This window comes from Haliaeetus leucocephalus, unplaced genomic scaffold (assembly GCF_000737465.1).
Source record: "Haliaeetus leucocephalus isolate CR32 unplaced genomic scaffold, Haliaeetus_leucocephalus-4.0 Scaffold196, whole genome shotgun sequence".
In the NCBI taxonomy this organism is placed as follows: domain Eukaryota; kingdom Metazoa; phylum Chordata; class Aves; order Accipitriformes; family Accipitridae; genus Haliaeetus; species Haliaeetus leucocephalus.
In genome coordinates this window covers 710,069-732,845 of record NW_010972632.1, presented here as the reverse complement: position 1 = coordinate 732,845, position 22,777 = coordinate 710,069, and the positions used below count along the sequence as shown (strand labels likewise).

General features: G+C 36.8%; 1 protein-coding gene across 3 annotated transcripts in view; it reads right to left on the bottom strand.

Moving 5' to 3' along the window:
- Positions 1-22,777, bottom strand: part of ATF7IP (activating transcription factor 7 interacting protein) — a 112,212-nt gene that overhangs the window by 11,409 nt on the left and 78,026 nt on the right. For all 3 annotated transcript variants that reach the window (XM_010565846.1, XM_010565847.1, XM_010565848.1), the window contains exons 11-12: positions 7,422-7,500; positions 99-257 (exon numbers count right to left, since the gene is read on the bottom strand). In XM_010565846.1, the coding sequence (XP_010564148.1) occupies positions 99-257; positions 7,422-7,500 (238 nt within the window). The remainder of the gene's footprint in view (positions 1-98; positions 258-7,421; positions 7,501-22,777) is intronic.

The window sequence follows — 22,777 nt, the reverse complement described above, 5'->3', positions numbered from 1 at the left end:
TTCACCTGAAAAGGTTAGCACAATGTAGAACACACAAGAGTCCAGTTTAAGAAAAAAAGCAGTCACTGCATTCACATAGTGATGTAAAATTTAGTTACCTGTAGGTAATACATGTATGGTCGTCTGGGAAGGTCCACTTGTTGGCACACCTGTCTGCTGCACAGGGTTTGGCTGCAAAGGCTGCAAGGGGCGAGCCAAGGGCTGGCTGGATATGCTTAATCCTGTAACAGGTGTCTGGTTCTGCTTCTTGCCATCTGCTTTAAAACAAAATAAAGTCATAGACAATAGCAAACACAAATTAGAACATCACAGAGTTTTAAAATCTTTTTTCCACCTGTCATTCATAGATTAGCAGAGAATATTTCGTAGTGTGACATTCTTTGATCTTTTCACTTGGCAAACAAAACTGTAGAAAATTCATTCAACTCCCCTCACTTTCATCATCTCAATTTTTTCTCCCCATACTCCATAACGTTTCATTCTGTCATCATGAAGTCTGTGTATTTCAGCATCATTTGGAAACCTGAATTTAATGGAACACTATGCCAAAGTCTTTACAAGTTTCTACTAAAAAAAGAATAGCCTAAAAGCTTAAAAAGGCCTAAACACTGCTGTACTCAATTTGTTTCAAAAAAGTGATAAAGCTCCCTAAATAAATCTTGCCTACCTTTGATGATTACATCCTTTTATTATTTGCTGACTCTTCCCTTTGTTCAATCTGTTAGTCAGCCCTGTTTGTTGCCATTTTGAATTTTCATGCTATTTTCTTAAAAAAGGGCAATCACTTTATTATTTATAGAAAAACGTAAAAAAGAGGATTTAAGCTGTTTCTCACATTGACACCCTACTCCACACGACTTACTGATTTGTGAGAAGTGACAAATAGTGTCTGTATCTGTATTTACTACAGCAGTTATCTTTTCCTGCTTTAGTTTATTTGTGACAACATAAAATACTCATTTGAGTGCAAGTCTGTATGCAATCAAGCTTCTGCACAATATGAATAAAGAAGAATTCAGAAGCTTTTGCCTGGATATTTCAGCTAGATTACAGCAGTAGTGGGCAAAGACTGCACCACCAAAACCTAAAACACACAACATAAAAGAGTAGGTTTTAAGGGCACTCATTCAAAAATGATTTGCCGTAATAAAATTGTACATGCAGCAGCCACTAATTTAGTAAAAGAGCACACAATATAAAAATAAAAGATACATTAATTTGTATTTTACTCTTGAGAAAACGTATCAACAATATATTGATGAACACATTTAGAAACCATCAATTAAGTAGACTAACTAGATTTCAAAGCATTAAGAACAGGGTTAATGGCAGTGTAGCTCAAAATGTTGGGTTTTTTAGCAATTGGAGACTATTTTGATGGTCTCACCAAGCTGTCTTTAACACCAGATACTAGTAGCTTGAAGTAGCACTACCCTTCACAAACTGCTATATGATAAGTTAAATTCAAGACCTCAAAAATAAAAGACAATATAAATTGCAGACCATATTGTCTTTCTGTAGACTGAATAGCTGAGCTACTTCACTGAAGCCATCTGATAAAAACATAATTTTCTTTTCTTTCTTTCTTCAAAGTCTATACAAGGAGCAGTAAAGGGATACTCATTTTGAAAACAAAATGTGAGATGTTTCCTGCTCTTTCATTAATAGGTTTTGTGATTAGTTCAAGCTTCTTTTATTTTCCATAAGTATGAGACATGCCCCAGTGTTCAACAAATAATTTGACTCTGAAGAGATTCCTACAGAGATGCATACACCTGTTTACTTTGAATATTTACAGACTGATGCACATTTCAACTGTCACTGGATAATGTAAGTGATGTGAGTGCGTTCTTAGTCATGACCTACAGAAGAAATGCTCATGAATCAACTAGTAAAAACCCAGATACACTACTGCTGTAAAAATGTAGTTCAAGTGAAAATGACAGTCTGGACAATGTGAGGGCTTTTTTGGTTTTGCTTTTGTTTTTAATCTCACACAGAAGCAAGTGCATTTTTCCCTGACAAATTAAGAGCCCTGCTGAGATTCCAGTTGCTGGAAACCAGGTCGGAATTGCACCAGCCACAGGAAATGATAAAAGATAACCAACTAGACTTCGCTAAATAAATGGGAACAAACAGGAAAGGCTAATTTAGCTACTTAAGTAAAAAATCAGCAAGGAAAACAGGAAGACTGAGTGCATAGTCAGCACAGGACTAAGGTTAAAAGTCATATGGGAACAGTTCCAGTGCTCAATGAACACAGGATCATATTAATTAAAAATGTGGACCTGGAGGACACAGAATAATCTGATTTATGGAAATGAGCATAAAATGGAAAAGAAGAGGGGCTAATTTCCATACCAGAAAATGGGCCTACAACACTGCAGCTATAGCAGGAAGGACTTTTAATCAGCATACTAATTCAGAAGTGGTATAATGTCGTTACAGAACAGCAAATATACCATAAGCTTGTTAAAGAATAAGACAAAAAATGATCCAGAAAACTACAGATTTGTTAATCAGATAAAATAGCTTATGAAATAAAAAACTGATGCTGTATATATTTAATCATTTTTTCTACAAAAAGATAAATGCAAAAAAAAAAAAAGAGGAACATCAAGAGTACACTTGTGTAACTTGCTTAGATTACAAATCCACTTTAGACTAGGGGTAGATACCAGCTAAATCTATTATTTGTCTTAGTATTCTTATGAAATAATTTGATGTAGTGATCTACACAGATATTTAATAAAAGGGACAACAAGGGGACTGTACAAGTACAGCAAGATACTTGCAGACAGAAAAGTATTTAGATTATTCTTTGATAAAAGGATGACAACAATTGTTCTGAACAGAAATTAACAACACTTTCTCAAATGTTACGCAACATTTTCATTAATAATTTTTGCACACATCAGAAGGTGTGCACTATGTTTAGTTGCCACCAGTATGGAGGTGGACCAAAATATCACACAGGAACAAAGGTAAGACTTGAGAACTAGAAAAAAGGTGACACTAGAGAGTGCAACACGACCCATTTAGGAATTGGTAAGAACTTCTACTATTAATGTGGGAAATCATGTGCGGGGCAGTGAAGATGATCAGGAAAACCGGCATATGTTGTTAATTATGGAATGTCTGTGCGTTGCTTGTCTGATAAAGAAGAGAGGAAATGCAAATCTAGGCTGCATCAGGCAAGTGTTTCCACAGTGTGATGGTAATACTTTTTTCCCCTACATGAAGCACTATTTGAATGCAAACTGCTGTATGTAAAAAAGGGGCTGGAAGTTAGAGACAGGTGTTTCTGTGTTAATAAAGTGGGTTTCGAAATGCCAAACCAACAGCTGCTGAAGGACAGCTACTCTGGTTTGTAGGAGTACTGTGTCCAAACCCAGTGGCTCAAGCATGATTAGAGGTCCTAGTCACTAGGACCTGTTTTAGTGACACTAAAACAAAACAAAACCAAAAAACCCCACAAACCCCACCCCCAAAACCAACCAAACAAAAATCCGCCACCCTCAAAACATGATTAGCCCTTAAAGATAATGCACAGGGTTTTGTTTATCCACCATGACTGAAGACTGGGCCTGATGACAGTCTATATAGGTCTGCTCTTCCATGACCCAATACAGAAACTCTGATTTCAGCTTAATAACCTCACAAAACATCTAAAAATTCCATAGTTGTTAACCTAAAATTTAAGTCTAATTTACCCTATATGTATACTTTGGTATACAGTATTACAGATATTAATTATTGATTCAAATGGAAACTTCATTGGAAAAAGTAAGGCATGGAGAGTAGTTTACATGAACAGGTTTAAAAATCCTCCACAATATTAAAATATAGTTTCAACCCAATTCTTTAGTAATTTCAACCAACAAGGACACACATCGTAGTTATATACTACCATAGTTGTACCAGGAGAGATTTAAAGGGCAGCACATAACAGACATCTCTCTCCAGATATTAACATCTATTTAAATGCCTTTTATAAGTAACAGAATTAGGTTTACTTAGTATGCAGGTGACAGCGCTTTAAACAAAATAATCAGGATCTGAGCGTTTCCAGGAACACTATGTAAGTGTTGCTCTTCTATTTGAATTAGTACTGAACTGATATTCCAGCATACTGCAGTAAACACAATAAAGCTGGAGGTACTTTCTATCCTGAGGTTGTGTACCAATAAATCTAGAACAAATTAAAACTTGCTCCACATTTGCTGTAAACAAAGTGCAGCAGAAAAAATATTTGGCCAAAGGTATATACATGCATATGATTGTGCAAAAGCTGTCAGAAGTGTACTCTTCCTGTTTTTAACCTGAATGCTATTATCAGAACACTTGAATTACTTCCCAAGAAACTTGCTCAAAATCCTAGAGATGTGTTTTCACTACATGGTGAAACTCAAGCTTTTATTAGGGTTTGAGTCCATACATTTCTACCGCTTATATGAAAAATACTGACTCTAAACATAACGAACTCTAAACATAAACTAATCTGCAAGGCTGCAGACTATGAGTGAGAGTCTGGCTTCTGCTCTGCAGTGAAGAGACATACAGGAGCTAACCCAGCCTGAAAGTACCCCACTAACCCTCTTCCTGATGAAAGGACCATTTTCTAAAACCTGACAACTAAGGGGAAAGAATCTCAGAATATCCCACAGGAGAAAATTGTTAGAGAACTGGCTCAAGCCCCCAAAAAAGAAGCTGAGGAAGAATTAAGTTACTATACTGTAATGCAACCGCAACTCTGCCATGGCTGCTAGCACTTCTACTTAGAGAAGCATTCTTACAGTTGCACATGCAACCACAGTGTTGCTCCTTTATGGTAACTGTGAGGTGAAGACATACTTTATGCAATCAGGGAAGAAAAAACTCTCTGAAAAATGTTATTTTTGATAGAAAAAGATTAGCTGAAATACATTACAATACTGCGACATGCTACTTTAAAACATACCATAAATCCATTTAGATCTGTTTGTATCTTTTACAGGATATTAAATAGGACTGGGGAGCTTAACCTTACCTGACAGATTTCCACAGTCCAAGTGCAACCATTTTTCTTATGTTTTTGAGAACTAACCCTCAGAAGAGATGACAGTGGTAAAAACTTGATTCCCTATGCTATTCTGACACTCAGCTATGAGATTCACAGAATCATCAAAATCCTGGCTGGAAAGGACATCTGATGGCTGTGTAATCCAACCTCTTGTTGAAGCTGGACTGTCACCAACACTAATTCAAATGAGTTGCAGTTTTGCCCAGCTGAATCTTGAGAACATTCAAGAGTGGAGTTTCTACCATCCCTCTGTGCTGCACTACCTTCCTACTGGGATTTCTTTTCCCCTCAAGCTCAGCTTGAACCTCCTGAACTTGTAGTTCATGGCCACTGCCCCTTGCTATGTATCTGGCACTGCTGAGAAGAGTTGTGCTCCATCATCTTTGTGACTATCTATCCTGGTTTCAGCTGGGACAGAGTTAATTTTCTTTCTAGTAGCTGATATAGTGTTGTGTTTTGGGTTTAGTATGAGAAGAATGTTGATTACACGCTGGTGTTCCCAGTTGTTGCTAAGTATTTATAACTAAGTCAATTTATACTAAGTTTAGACTAAGTCAAGGATTTTTCAGCTTCTCATGCCCAGCCAGCAAGAAGGCTGGAGGGGCACAAGAAGTTGGGACAGGACAGAGCCAGGGCAGCTGACCCCAACTGGCCAAAGAGCTATTCCATGCCATGTGACGTCATGCCCAGTATATAAACTGCAGGGAAAGCTGGCTGGGGGCCACTGCTCGGGAACTGGCTGGGCATTGGTTGGTGAATGGTGAGCAACTGCATTGTGCATCACTTGTTTTGTATATTCCAACCCTATTATTATTATTATTTCATTACTGTCACATTATTATTTTTTTTCTTCCTCTCTGTCCTATTAAACTGTTTTTATCTCAATCCACGAGTTTCACTCCCCTCCGCCCCCGATTTCCTCCCCCCATCCCACTGGGGGGAGTGGTGTGAGTGAGCGGCCAGCTGCATGGTGCTTAGCTGCTGGCTGGGGTTAAACCACAACACTATCCTCCAAGCAGCTCTGTGGTGCCATTACATTGTCTCTCAGTTTGCTCTTTGCCAAACATGCCATGGTTTGTCGATCTCTTCTCACCAGTCATGTACTCTAGACCCCCCACCATCCTGACGCCATCTATTAGGCCCTCTCCAGTGCTACCACAACTCTTCTAAACTCAAGGAAGGGGGACCCAAAATAGGACACCATATTTCAGGTGTGGTTTTGCTAGCGTCAGTGTGGGTGGAATACTAACTTAAATTTAAATGAGAACACACTGATGGCTCATACTCAATTCAGTGTCCACCATATACCCTCTACTGATAAAAGAACCAGACTGTCAGCTATCTGAATTGCATCACGCTTCTCTAATACTCCTATACTACATGCATTGTCCTTTTGGTGGTACCATTTCATTTCTTCCTCACTGAAAGAAATACTACCGCATACCAATATGATTTTCTACATTTCTGTAATGCAAACACAGAGCAAGTCAAGCTATTAAGAATGTACATGTAGAACTTGGAACGCACTAGCTAGAGAGATAGCTATGCAGGTTGTATAGAGGAATCACACTTCTTAGCGGCTGGTCTTCAGAATGCAGTGCAGGGGCATGCATTTAGAGATCATGCAGAACTAAAATTTTACCTCTAATAGTAGAAATATTAATTTTTCAGTTAAGATGACAGTGTAATACATGGTCTTAAGTACAGACTCTTATTACTTCTCTGAAATACTATAATTCTTTGCTAATCCAATGGTAATTATGAGACCTGTCCACAGTTACGCAAGACTTATAAAAATAAGGTATTATTTTAAAAGATGAAGTGCATCCAAACTGCCAAAGGATATAAGACCACAACTATACTTAATCCTGGCATACCGTCCCAAAGCAAAGAAGAGAACTGCATTTGGTATTTAAACTCTTGCACACAAAGTTTTTTAGTGAAACAAAATATTAGAAACTGTAATAATCTAATGCCTGAATACCAACTGTAGAATCAAAAGGTCTTTAATTAATCAGTAAGCAGAAAAATTAAATACATCTTGGAGAACTTTCCAAAATATAATAAAGGACTCAAATATCTCAAATTATTCCCCAAGCCTAACAGATTTAAGCATAGACAGCAGCAATGCCTAAAATAAGGGGAAGGTAAAAAATCTTAAAGACTGTTCTACAGTAAGTAGAATTCCTTTTATTTAAGGCCTATCAGAGTTCTTTAACAACAGTCCTGTTTAACTGAAACACCAAGGAATAAAATACGCTAAGCAGAAACAGAAGTTTATTCCTTTCTGTCATTCACGGGATGATATGATACTTGTAGCTCAATTACCCCTGCAGCTAGCAAAATCTTTTTCACCTACCTTGAGAAGAGCCATCGTCCTCTTCATCCAGTGTAAGATCAATGACACCTCCTGAATCACTTCCTGTGACCTTCGTGCTCTGAAAGACAAAACTCCTTCATTTTGCAAAAGCAAATCCAGGGAACACAGGTGGAAAAGGGATACGAATTGAACATTCAGGAGGAGAGGTCTCAGAATTGATACACTTATTAGAAAGGAACTGATGAAATGAGCAGGAGGAGGAAATTTCAGACAAATTTCCCAGGACTTGAAAAACAGGCAATAAACAAGTGATTGTATTGCAATATCAAATATTAAAGTATTTTTAGCTTTGTAAGGAGTAAAAAAACCTGATGACCAGTAGCATATTATTATTTTACAGGTAAATAAATAACAATTTGTTGTTATAGAGTATCTTTCAATTATGACTCTTAGCATTTTAATCCGATTGTAATCTGTGCTTTCCTCTATAGTAGTATAACCATTTGACAGAACAGTCACCAGGACAATATATTACTTATCTTGAGAAAGCCTGGCCTATGTGCCTATAAAGAAACTGACTTCACAATAAGAAAAAGGGAAAGCTACACTGGAACCTGTATGCTTATAAAACATGTCATCAAAAGCCATCAGAAAACTCCGCTTCTATCCAGCTTTTAAAAGTAATTTCATTACTGCATTTTTATCCGTTATCACAAATTTCAGCATTCCATTATGCTACATATGAAGCCATTTGTAACCTTCTCTCTAAAGAGGATAGAGGGATCTTTTAAGCTGTTGTGAAGGCTAAATGCTATAAAAAAACCTAGAGGACCATCAAACAAGATTTAGTGTCTGGATCAATTGCTGTCCCTTGGCTGTTCAAACTGGAGGGACCACCAGCATTTTCCTATAGGTGATGGAAAAAATATTGACGGAGGTCCTATATAGTTCTGAGTTTTTAAATATACTTTCTAGAAAAAATCCTGAATGATGTCAATTGCTGCAAAAATAAGGGGTTTTTTTGGCTTTGTAGAAGAGGTCATCATTTATTGTTGGACTGAACTGCTACCTATTTATGGATTAGAGTAAACCAGGTTCCTTAGGACAGACAAAGGGTTGAGGAAAGCAACACAATTATCAAAATCTCTGAACAATTAACATGGAAAAAAGCATAAGAGTTATCAGCCCCACATACCCTGTACAAATACCAACATGATAAATCCTAGGAAGATGAGAGATTTTTCTGTGCAGTCAGATGGGGACAGATGCAAAAAGTCTAAACATTGAGATTATCTGCTGTATGACCTTTCATCTGGGTAAAACTAAGCCTTTAAGGAGGTCTTAAAGACAATTCTCACACAGGCAAGGCTTTGAGGAGAGGGAAAAGAGGTATGGTACGATTACTAAACACAAACAAAAGCTGCATGCAAATTATTGGTCACTGAATTTGGAGTGCCTGATGTGATTGATCTCTTCATTATGCATTATTACAACCTCATTTCTTCTTGCCTTAAGTTCTGATGCTGCCATTGATGGAATTCTGCTAATAACTTACATGACACACAACTGGAGTGAGAAATACCTAACTACTTATGTTCACAGGCAATAGAAGAGACCTCTATAGGGACTCTGTCTTTGCTATACATAGAGAAACATCTTTCAGATTTATTAACCATGGAATAATTCTGCTGAGAGATTTCTATTTCAAAGACTTTCCAGCTTCAGTTTTCTCGATGAGCTGATTACCCACTTGAAGCTTAAGACAAAAGGCACATTCAAATAATCAATGATTACTGGATTAGCATAAAGTCAAGAGGAATTTCATGCCAACTTGATAATCTTCCCAGACAACGAGGTGTATTTTGAACTGTGTTTCTCTGCCAGGAGAAAACAGACTGAAAAATGGAGGGGGAGATTTATAAGGAATTGGAGAAAGAAAAAATCCTGTGCCCAACCCATCAAGAAAATAAAAACATCCCTTTTGAGTATCATGACTATTTTACTCAGAAATTCTCTCAGGGAAATTTTTGTTGCTACAAGGACTTGTGAAAACTCCAGTTTATAACAGAGGTATGTTTGAGGAAAGGCTTGAGACAACTGTTATTGCTTCTGTAAAAAGAAGGGAATGGGATTCTGAGGAGAAGACTGCCATGTCGCACATCAGAAGAGGAGATTCAGATATGCTGCTCTGGGCAAAATTAGAAACCAGCTTAAGAAGGCTTGCAGCCCTGATGAAGGCAAAGAGAAGCCTGACATTGGGCTTTCAGTCATGTGTGAACAACATTCACATTTATGTCAAAAATTGAAATAAGAGAAGCAGCTCCTAATATTAGATTTCAGCAAGCATTTGGGCAGAAACTGGTAATGCAGAAAAGCAAAGCCAAGACATTCTGGTCTGCTATTAGCTGTCAGCTTTCTCCAAAAAAAGGAAGCCAAAAACCTGAACCTGCTGCAGCTGATCTCTGCAGAAGAGCAAGATGATGCAATTATAACACCTTTTCATCAGCACAGTCACGCTAGTGAAATAACACCATTTAATGAGAACGCAAAACATATGCCTGGTGCTTTAGTTCATATACTGCCTAGCAAGTCTGAATAACAGAAGATTCAGTTGCCTTAGAATATCAAATATGCTGGAACAGAAACAAAACAACCACAGCAACATAAAGTGATCCCTATCTATTTAAAGATCACAGCTACAAAAAACCCAAAGCAAAGAAAACCACAACACCCCAAATCACTGTTTCATAATTTGTCAGAACCAGAGCACCAGTCTCCAAGCAGACCAGAAGTGGCACTTAAATCTGATTATTTACAACAGCATCTGGGTAGTTTCTAGTAATCAAACAGAAAAAAGTTTACACTGAGATTTAAAATAAATGTAAACTGCCAAACTCCCTTTTCCATCCTTAACAGCTCACGTATCTTAATGTATATGACTTTAAACTCCAAGTAAGTAGAAATCCTCCAAAACACTGTCATTCACGCTGACATTTTGGATGTGTTTTATTCACAGCTGATGAGGTAGCTTTATACAACCTGGAAGCAGCAACATCACAAAGTGAACTATCCAGTTAACAACTATATCTGAGCTGCCTTAGTTTAAATCTTTCTCTGCTTTCACGTAACAGCCATGAGTATATCAATCTTAACACAAGACAATGCAATGAAAAGAATAAATTAAAAATGGAATTAAAAATTAAACCTAACAAATCCTACTCTGAAATGTCACAGTTTTGAAGATAAACGTGAAAAAAAATTTAGGAAGAAAGCAAGGAAAATACAAGACCGCATGTTTTCCTGACTTCCTAATTTTAATATAGGCACATCTTTATTCTTCATCTGATTGGTGAGCTTCCATTTGCAATTAAGATGTTTTGCACAAAAACGAGTGTCCTGTAACTGAATGTTTCATACTGAAGTCTAATGCAGATCCAGCCCAAGAAGATGCACATAACTTAGAGTGGAAAGGCAAAACACTCGTTGAAGTGGGGGAAGAGGATTGCAAGGTATGATTAAGAGCAGAAACAAAGGTGAAAAAAGGAAGCAGGACAAGGAAAAAAGGCAGCAGGGGAAAAGAGAATTACAAGCCAAGCAGCAGCTGAGCATGCACCACCACAAATACAGAAGGATGTAATGCTACTCTGCTATTCTCATTCAGTGTTGTTTTTCCTGAAACAGCCAGCCAAGGAGAAGGCACTTCACACCTACAGTCTTGATCTGTTTTGGAAAGTGCATTCTTGAAAGAAAATCTTGTCAAATTGCAGGCCCTCGGCCCCAGCTTCTTCGGTTTGCAGTGTCATGTCCACACCTACCACATTTACCACTATATAACTATCCCTGGGCTCTCTTTGCATGCCAAATGCCCCAGGCAAGCATCTAACTGGGCAAGTGTGAAGGAAAAGTGTTTTAATGCCAAGCACATAACTTGTGAAAGCAGCAAATGAAAGACCGTAGAAGAGGGGCAAAACCAAAAGAGTAAATCCTTCTCCCTTTCAAATATCTGAGTGAAACCTGGTAAATCCTGAAGCAGAGGCTAGGTCATAACCGCCTCTAAACACCACTTAATCAGTTAAACGTAAACTGCTTTATAGTGCATATGGAAGATAAAATAAATAAAAAGTATTTATAAAATGAATGCAACTATTCAGACGTGCATTTTTCTCACTTACTATTAGAAATTGGTATTTTTAAGTATTCTACTAGCTGAAAACTTTAGCTGAAAAGTGATCTGTAGTACTGATTCTTCTGAGTAACATTTTCAGATTTTTTTTTACCATGAAAACTACTAGAACCAGACTAATTTTTTACATAAAGTCTCTATTCATATTACAGTAATTACACTTCAATTCAGGGTTTTCGACAAAAGGATTGGTAAAAGTGATCTATAATCAGAATCTCATGCATTTTCCACTGCATATACCCTGACAACGTAACATCTGCTTTCTTCCAAACCCAAGCACTTAAGTCTTTTTAACAATTAAAGAAAGCACTGAGAAACAGATATACTGACAAATAAGATATACTTATGGGAAGAAGTCTAGGAAAAAGTGGCCATAATACAGTTTTCCTTGAGAAAAGAATTATACAGTGACTTTTAGAGCCAATGCCATACAGATATCATAGAAATTTCAAAAAAGTGTAACAAAAGTATAATAGAGTTCTTATAGGTAATAAAAATCTTGGAACTTGTTAAAGATGCATAAATACAGTGAACAGGGTCACCTGAATCTAAAGTAACAATTAAGATTTGCAATAAAACTAGTGTAAATGCTTTATGGTTAAGATCTTTCTTCCTTCTTTTGGAAGACTGTCATTATATCCCCTATGCCACTGACTGGAATATCTAATAATTAACCTACAAACTAGTCAATAGTAAATTAATAAAGGGAAATCAGAAAGGAATCAGCCTCGCAATAAAATGAAGGGCTGCTGAAACGATTCTGAAGCAGTTTCCTCATCTGCCTCTGAAAAAGTAGGGACATTGAGACAGGCTACTATCTTTTTACGTTCTTCCACAAGCTGAGACCATTTCACACTGTTGTAAAACACACCATAGTGGGAGAAAGAATATCACTTTAGCTTTGCTATCCATCAACTTTTTCAGATCAGCACTGCTGCAAATTAGGTTGATTCATCATTTGTAATTTTGAAAGGAAAGAAAAAAAGGGGGGAGGGGGATAGAGAAAAAAGCTATTCCCATTTCATGGGCTAAACAAATACAAGGAAGGAGACTGAATTTAAAGGCCAAAGCACATATGTTGAGAAAAGGAGGTATCTCCCACCATAACTACAAGAGTGAGATTAACACAGAAAGTAGTTATATCATCACAGCATATATATGTCAATGGCAAACCACTGAAGAAAACTGTGAAAGAAATCTCTAAAACTCAAATTGAACAGCAAATGCTACCTGTTGCATCATTTTGTATAACAGCACACATGCACACGCCAACACGCACATGTATTGCGCCACATGAAAAACCAAAAGGTAAATGTTGGTATTTTGAAGAAAGTTTTCAATATGCACTTCTGTATTCACATATGATATATATGATTTAAAAAAGGTTTTGGTATTATATAACGCCACGGTTCATCACATAGAGATAACAATGCTATTCATTGTAATGCCACCTGCTTTTCATAAAGGAACATTTCAGTATGTAAGAGTGAAAAACGAAGGGAAAAAAAATGCAACAACAAAAAATACAGTGCAAAATAAAAATTAATTCCAGGGTAGTAAAGATCAAAATTCTGAAGATTATGTGTGGCACACTGACACAGTGCAGACAATTTTATTATCAACAGTTTCTACAGTAACAAAACAGAAAAAATTCTGAGGGTTGTAAAACAGACAATCCATAAAGCATCACACCACCACAATCATACATGACGCACCAAGGCGTTATATAATAGCAAAATCAATCTTAAATTATGGGGAGCGATGTTAAAAATATGTTCTGGGGACAGGGTGTGTGTGGGGAGGGTGGTGATATGGTGTTTGTATGCATAATTATAAGGCCCATATTACGTTTTTAGTCACCCATATACAAAACTACAGATTTCAAGCACAGTCTAAGCAGCTGTGGAAATTTTTTTTTTTTAATACATTTTTGAGCATATCTCAGTCACTAACTGCTTCAATGTCATGTCAGATTTATCACTCCTTAACAGTTACTTTTTCCAATGCAGTAACTCCCACAAAATTGAAGTAATTATTCCAGCCTTACAAAGCTGTCATGAAAATTTATTTGACCAGGTATACCAAATGTATTTGTCATCTCTTACCAAGATAAAAATGAAAATGAAAATGCAATGAAGTTGGCAGTTTACCAAGATCATAGTTTGCACAAACAAAATTTCACAGGGCTGCAATACATGTTTTGATAGCGTGTGGTTGCATACTTGTGTAACACTCAAATACTATTAACAAATATTTTATGTATTGCATTTGCAACATTGCTGTGTACCCCTTACCCTTAATTAGTACTGTGCAACACCTCCTACAGAACAAGAACAATGCAAGCATGGAAAAAATGAATAACCAGTCTTAGTAACCCTTGTGTATTATATACCCTCTCATTTCTTTTGTGCAAAGACTACACTACACTACACATTGGCTCTGCTACCCCTATTGATAAGAATCATACACCAAGAAGGCTGAGAGATTGGTTGCCAGAAATGCTGTTTTTAGGCACTATCTATCATAACTCCAACTAAAAGCCACAAAGGAACTCTTGACACAATGCTTAAAGTATTTCTCTGCTACTGTGACTTTGTTTTTCCTTAATCAAAACAGAGTATATAATAAACACATACATGCATGTATGTGCACACACACATCTCTCTACTAGTTCTTACTCTTTTAAGGTGAAACATCTACCTTGTTCTCCCAAAAGCCCACTGACAGTTTCCCAACACTATTATGTAGGATGGCCATCTTGGATGATGGAAGATCACCTTACTAATCAGTAAATATATTTATAGTACTTTTCAGATTAGTTTAATGCGGCCTTTAAAAGCTATTATCCATGTCTGGTGCAATGACATCATCAGCTGGATTGTTTTAATATTCCTCTCAATTTTTTGGCCCCAAATGACAACTCGGAGCCTACAAAACACAAGTATATTTACTTGCTGCAAGCTGCTCTCAGTAACTGGGGGGTGGTTTAGGTAACACTGATATGGTCTCAGGGAAAGAAAAATCACTTTAAAGATCATACAATTTTGTTCCTTACAAGAGCCACCCAATTCAGCTACGTGATGTCCTGTTGGAAATTTTTCAGATTTTTTTTTTTAAATTCATTTTATAAACTGTCCTCCTGCTAACATCTTTATAATTTAGATTTCTAATTAGTCTCAGGTAAAGGTTCCACCTCAGAGATAACAGCTAGTTGCATTTTAAACAGCACAAATGTAACCCCAGGGTCAGAGACAAAAATCAAGTAGCCCATTTTACATATATAATTATGCATGTTTATTTTCAGTGACAAAACCATGAAATGCAAGGAACATATTCATCAATAATGCTTCAACAATATAGAATTAATAGCTGCTTATAAACTGTAAGCTGACATAGCCACTTTGTTCACATTGTTTCCCAACAGATATTCACAAATTCTGTTACACATTGCAAAGTAAAGGGATAGGAGTTATAAATGTACTTTATTAACATTTTACCTGATGAATTTCCAATAGTCAGCAAAATATCTTAAATGAAACTGTAGTTCAACCAAACAAATCAAGGCATGTCAGAAACAATGGGAAATGGATAGGACACTGGTGGTGATTTTTGGTTTGTTTTTTTTTTTTTTAAACTAATATTAGCTGAAAAGGTGAAAAGCACAGATGAAATTTAGACTGAAAAAAGATTTACTCCGTAAGAGGATAAGGTGCACCTGGAGTGGAGAACAAGGAAGAAAAGACTATTCACTTGACCTGGTGTTTTACTTAAGATAACGTAAACATTCTTTAGCAGATTGACTTTATGCCATCCATTTTTAACACATCCAACCCCATTCAAATTTGTTCGCTGTTATTTTATGTCACAATGTAATAAAAGCTGCTTTCATAGATTCTCTTAGTCTACCATAGCTATATTCATATATAATATATATAAATCCTGTATCTATAACTGGGATTCATAATAAAATACTGAAAAACCATTCTAAAGATTTGTTATATAATTAAAAATGCCTTTGCCTCTGTAACAATATTATTTACCCCAATACATTAAAAGTGCTTGTCATGTCTTCAGAAATGCAATTCTAGGACCTGAGGCACTGGAATGGCCATTGATAAAATGACTGGGACTGGATAACAACTCTTAAATTTCTGCGTACGCAGGAAAAGTTGAGAGACTAACACAAATATAGTAAGATGCCCCCTCCCACACCCCTGTGGCCATTTCTTTTGGAGCAAGAAGCAGAGGAAGGCTGAAAAAGGAGCAGCAGTCATACAGCAAAATCATACGTCCGAGCTGCTTACTGAAAACTTTGACTACGCTGATCTTAACAGTATGCAACTATTGAGAAGATAACTCAGGATAATCAAAGAGATGTACCAGACTAAAACCACAACAAAGCCAAGAACATGTTCAATTTCAAAGCATCCTTCCAATGCCTTCAGGTATTTGACATTGTGCACAATGGAGCTCTTCAGGGGGCACGGAGAACGTGGGTATACTAAAGAACATTTACCTTCTAGATCTCCCACACTGTAGATCACAGTACCTTACTGCGGGGATGAATTACTTAAATAGCAATAAAAGAATAAAAAATTTAACATACTGTAAGATACTGTGCTAACTTCATAAAAATAAAACGTAATTAGGGTACTCCTTGAAGTAACAGCAGAGATTTCCAAACTTACCAGGAAAAAGCACAGAAAACACAAGTTCTAGATTCACAGCACCAGTATCAAAGCTGCATTATGAAAATGAAATGCAGAACTAAATATATGGATGTATTATGTAAGGTTCCAGTCACTCCCCACTGTTTTCAGAGTCATCTCCATCAAGGGAAATGGAATTTAATCAATGACATGGCAGCCATAATTTAAAAAAATACTTTAGTTGACTTAGTTAAGGCTAAGCGCTTTTTTTTTTTGCAAATGAAATGAAATATTCTTATTTTAGGAAAAGATCTAATTAGAAAATTCAAGAGTGGCAGATGACTAATTTCTTTCAAACTATATTTGCTATATTCAGATTTTTAAAGTGAATTTTAAATGATGATTAACAATTTTGCATTACGTTTACATCAAAAGTCTAAGTTTAAGTTTACACAGACAAACTGTACTTAACCTGTTGGACCACACCAACATGCTTCACCTATAATGGAAAGAAAAAAAAAAAAAAAGAAAAAAAGAAAAACTCAGATATCCTGCTGTTTGAGGTTCTCTGCTGATACTGCCATTAGAGGAGTCCAATTCATGTTCATTTTGATAGAATTCATGAAGTTCACACAGCATAACCTGTACTGCAATGAACAGGATTGACCTGAAATTTTATCTCACAGTTTAAAAGGGGAAAAACAAAAAAAAAAGGGGGGGAAGACCTCCTGCTCCCCATATTACTGTATGCATAGCCAAAGCTGGCTTTACAAAAGCAGCGAAACACCCATTCTGTTTGCCTACTTCAGCTTTTCTACAAGGGTAATACATGTAGGAAGACTCATTTAACACTTTGGGTGGGAGGGGGAACAGGAGAAAGATTTTTCAGTTCTAGAAGGTTAGAAATTCATTAGAATTAATTCAAATATTAGTGGAAAGCTTAGGGAACATGCACTCCAGCTCTTGTGAAGCAATAATACTTCCAGCCCAAACCAGGAGTGCTTTTTCTCATTTAAAAAAAAAAAAAATTCCCCCCATACAAAAATAAAAAGCTAGTAATACTGCAGTCAGTAGCTTTGAAGTATCAGGTTCAAACTGAAGGTAGTGAGAGGACATTGTATAGTTGGTGCCAACAGAATGAGAATTTAACAAATGAGAAGCCCAAAATACCCAGTTACAAGCCAACAGAATGGAAGTTAAGTTAGAAGCCAAAGGATAATTAGAAGGAATCAGAGACATGCCCAGATTGACCAAAAGGGTCCCTTTTTCAATTTAAATCACCAACTACATTTGTGTTAAGGAATGAAACAAGCAGCAATACGCTGTTACAGTAAGTTACCTAGATGTAGTTAGGACCAGAGCAGGGCATGTGGTCAGTATGACCACAGTATGCAGCAAGAGGGAACAGAAAAGAATCATCTCCTGGCAACATACTTTTCTTGTTTCTGCAGAATAAATGTTCAACACCTGTATGCTGGAACAAGCAACTACCCGAGACAAAGACAGGACTATTTTATTTTGTGGGGGGAGATAATACATACCTGTCTTGATGAAAGTTTAGATTAAATCTCTTCAAACAAGAAATTAAATTTGTTTGGGTGAATTATGAATTTTATGAATCCCTAAAATTTGGAAATTTATGTTACTCTAAAATATCCTAGAATAAGTTACTGCACAGTTCTCCTATATTTTGAGGACTGTTTGCCCTTCATTTTTTCAATTTTTCTTCTTTCTAGCTATTAGGAAGGATTACTTTCTTTACCATTTTCATTTGATTTACTATAGGCTTGACAAAATGATAATCCTGGATCCATTATTTCCTTCCTCTAGTCACTGATGTTGTAAATTAATGCTGCGACTAAGGAAGTGTAGGATTGTGCATAATTAATTATTATATAAACAATTATGTCTCATCAACTAGCTTAATCATTATAACAACAGCAAATAAAAGTGACTGTAAAGATAATACATAAGATGACTATAGCGCTTTCAAAACATTTTAATCTTTAGCATGATCCATCAGAAAATGGAACACACTGTGCTGGTCTTACACTTTGGAAAACTGATGAAGTATGTATGAATAACCTACCCAAAGCTACAAAGGTGAACTTTACCAGCCAAGACAAAACTCCAAAGTTCAGACATCAAGTCCTCTGTTCAGACTATAACAAAGTGACAAATCTCATTCAATATTTGAAAGCCTTTCCCAGCAAGGAAGTTCTCCACAGAATTAAGAGTTTGTTATTTCAGCTGGGATCTTTCTCTATTTTATCCACTGCTGAGCAAGATAACACTTCCAGTGAAGTCCTTAATGTGATAAACCATGTGTGTACACACATACACACATGCATTTCAAAAGGATGAAGCCATTCTTATTTAATTCAGTTGATATAATGGCAAACAGTTGTAAATGCTACAGTTTCTTCTTTGAAAGTGGACCTACCATAATTTGTGATTTGATGACCAGTTTTCCATTTTTATTTACAGGAAGATATCTCGATTTGTCAGAATCTGATGAAAATTATGGCATAGAATAGCAGAGACAAACCATGAGTTAGATTTTCAAGTGTGATTCACTGAAAATGAACTATGACTAGCCCTCCTAATTTGTTTTTTTTTTTCCATTAAAGAGCCTTTTAAACTACAATTTCATTTCTCTGACAAAATTCACATCCACTATCCTGAGAATTTCTAACCTGTAAAAATCTATGGAAAAATGTAATGATAGGATCAGTTTACTATAGTGAACTAATCTAAAAAAGTTAAAATAAAAATAATATTTGGATAAGGTTTGGGTTTGGTAGGGAAGAACAGGATGTGCTTCTTGTGAATTATACTATACTGAGAAAGACTATACTGACTATACTGCAAAGACAATGTGAAATGTAATGGAAGGGGTCGGTGAGAGGAAATACAAAAAAACCCTCTCACAAGATAACACATACAGACACAACACTTCAACTCTAATTACTTGCTATTTAAGCAATAAAGGTGTTCTCAACTCTTTTAAAGAACCTTTTCCCTGTTTCATGCACAACTGAAGAGATCCCAATTTTATTATAATTTGTATCAAATAGTGCCTTTGGAGAACAGAATGACTTAAATCTTAGCCAGAAATATTAAATAGGAAAAAGGAAAGACCTGCAATACAAATCTGTAGCTCACAGAGAAAAATCAATTTACAAGAAAGTTTAAAAAAAAAAAAAAGGCACAATCCTCTGGTAGACCTGATAACAATTTGAACAGAGAGGGTGACAGTGGCCAAGCAATTCCAGGTGTTTTCATGCATACGTGTATATTTGTAGTGTATCTGTGTCTATTTCGTTCAGCTTCTACTTTCTCCGTGCTCTTCAGAAATCAAGTATTTGATTTGTAAGATGCTACATTAGTGCCAGCAGGCACAAAATGGTATAATAAATACACTCTTCACAAAATATAAAAGTCATGCACTTAGTGAAGAAAGCATAGCTCTTCAGCTAAGTGGAAATCAGTATTTCCCTCTCATTTTTTTAAAACAGCTCTGCTCAGCCACTTAAAAGAGTCCCAGCTGCCACAGAAAGTCATACAAACTCCAAGCCCTGCTCTGTTAAGTTTCTGTTCCATAGCTCACTTCAGGAGTGCGAACAGGATACTTCTTGCTGAACTAGACCATAAGAAATTTCCTTAGTAGACCAAGTGAAAAAACAAGTCTGGTAATTTTTTCCATTTTAGCAAATCATTTGAAATCAGTTCCATTACAGAAGCATCAAGTCATTGGTTCTTGTTTTATCACACGCTTTATAAAGACAGGTTTGTTACAACAGCCTTGATGGGGACCAGCAGTTAGGTTCCCACTGGCCACATTCTTGGGGAGAAGCACCTTGGAAGAACTGTGATTCAACAGGACAGGGCTTTTGGAATTCAGAGCTGGGCGTTCCTCAGGGACTAAAGTCACAGAATTAGCGCCCGGTGGCACCACAGATTTCTTAGGGAATAAAATTTTGCTTTGTTCTAGAACAACATGGTTTATAGAAGAGGTGGAGGCACCAGATATTGATTCTTTTATCGCTTCGTTTGGGATCTTGCTATATATGTAATTGGGGGCGTTATTCTCCATTATATCTGACCAAGCCCTGTAGCGAACTTCCGCAGCTCCCCAGTAGTGTCTAATAGCAGACTCGGAGCGATGGCCTGTCACTGCCATTATTTCTCTAGGCCCCAGTCCTGCTTCACACAGTAGCTGGATGGTGGTAGTTCGGAGAGAATGATTGGTGTATCGCTGAGAGAGCCTGGCTGCCACACTTATCCTGGGCATCATGGTACCCAAGTAGTTCACACCCATCGGTTCTCTTTTGTACCAGACAGGCTGTTCTTGCATTTGCTCTGACGTTAGCTTTAAAGGATGCAGGTAAAAGGCAGGGGGCTCTGGAGGCAACTTAGACAAATAAAGCTCCAAGGAAAAAACAGGACAGTTTGGGTCCCCTGGCATGTCATACATTTTACCCATTTTATGAGGATCTTCTCCATTTTTTCCTTTGCCAGGATACCTAAACATAGCGTATCGACGCCCATTCTTGTCCTTCTCAACAACAAAAGCATCTGGAGCCAGATCTCTTAAAATTTCCCTCCCTCGTTTGGCAAAATGCAACTGCAAATCAAACCACACCTTGTTGACGAGTGCCAGTGGACTGTGCAATCCCAGCACACCAGATTGTTTAATCTTACGCAAGTCCTCAGCAGCTATAGGAGGATGGTGGTGAGTCTCATCCTTTCCCTGCATGCGCAGCATCTTCAGCACGCTCACAAATACCGTGTTTGCACTAGCAAACTCTTTGTCCTTCATTAAGCAAATCTGACGATTATAAGGTGGCATTTTGAGATGCCGGTTTAAGCCAGCACGCATTGACTTGTAGCTTGCCACACTGTAGGTATTTCCATCATGATTCCTTATTGTATAATAAAACTCTCTTAGGATATCATTGAGTTCACTTACTGGGACCAATTCAAAGCTAGGATCCTTGCCATTTTTGGCCAGCCATTGTTTTAATAGGTTAGCTGCCCAGCCAGTCTGCTTGTGGGTGTTTTTGATGCTCTTAGCATCCTCTTCCTCTTCCTCCAAGCCAAAGAGGACATCCTCGGGGAAGTTAAAATTCGTCTGTGCTGCTTCTACTGCTTCTTTATTTTCTGATGAAGTCTCTTCCTGTTTCAACTGCTTTTCGAAACAATTGATCAAAGTTGTACCATCAAATATGCCACAGGTATACGGAACACAGCGAACTACTTTTTGATCTGAGAGCTGTGAAGTGCGGAGCAATACATAATATTTTGGATTTTACACAACAAAAAGCAGGTGGCATTAACTGGATTTTTCAAATGATATGGCATGTCAATTCCATACCTCACTAGCCAATTAAAATGCATCAGGACCTTCTTTCTTAACCATGGCATTACACATGCTTTAACTGATTTGACTGAAAGCAAACCTAGAAACATACACTATAACAGAAGACTGAAAACCGGAAAGCATCATGTGTCTTTTATTTCCCTCCTCCTTGCTCACCTTCCATTGATAAATACCACTATCACACACATTCTGTTTTTCCAAAATCTTTTCCGGGTTTCAGGCTCTACTGAAGAAAAAAAATTCCAAAATATGCATCTTATACTGAAAATTAAATCTTAAAACCATACATCTGTCATCCATTCTGGCACTGAATTTCCTACATATCAAGTATTGACAAATGTTTTAATAGCTATAATCCACAGGTATCTTTGAAAAATGAAGTTCCAAACAACCATTCTTTATGAAACGCCTTAATAAAAAGGTAGAGTGAGGCACAGTTTATACTGTATAATACTTGTTATCTTTGCCAGACTATTTCTGCAACAAGTGAAAAACAGAATCTTGTCCAGTATGTTTTCTCCTTGCTTTGAAATACAATTCAGATTTAACTGTACCTTGAAACACTATTAAATGTGGAAATTTTGGCTAGAAGAAATTAATTTTATTCCCCTTAATAAAATGACTTCCAGTTAACAGCAATGTAAGCATGATGTGCTTTGTGAAATATCTATATGCAGAAAGAAAATGAATTACAAATAATTTTAAATAGCTTAATTTCAAACTTTAAGTTTCAAAGCAAGTTCAACAAATTTTAGATGAGGAATCCAGAAGTACTGCAAGTTCTCCTTTATCATGAAGTAGTTATTCCTGAAGAAAATTTCTTTTCCTTTTTTTTTCCTATGATTTATGGCAATGAAATATTAGAACTCCCAATTCTTACTAACTTCTGGATTAGTGTGGAAATGAGAGCGCTGCAATAATTTACAAAATATTTGCAGCTCTAAGTTCAAGCCCTTCAGACAAAAAGTGGGCAGGGTTTTCTTTTGTATGTTAGCTCTGTTTCATCAGACAAGTTTTTAGTGTGCTCCTGATATACTAACTCACCTACTTACACAAAACCCATCAGAAAACTTCTGAAAAGATTATCAGAAGCTCATGCTCAATACTCCGGATCAGAAGAAGAAGAAAAATACAAACGGACAGAAACTAGAAAGGATGGCACAAAAAAGAAACTAAAATT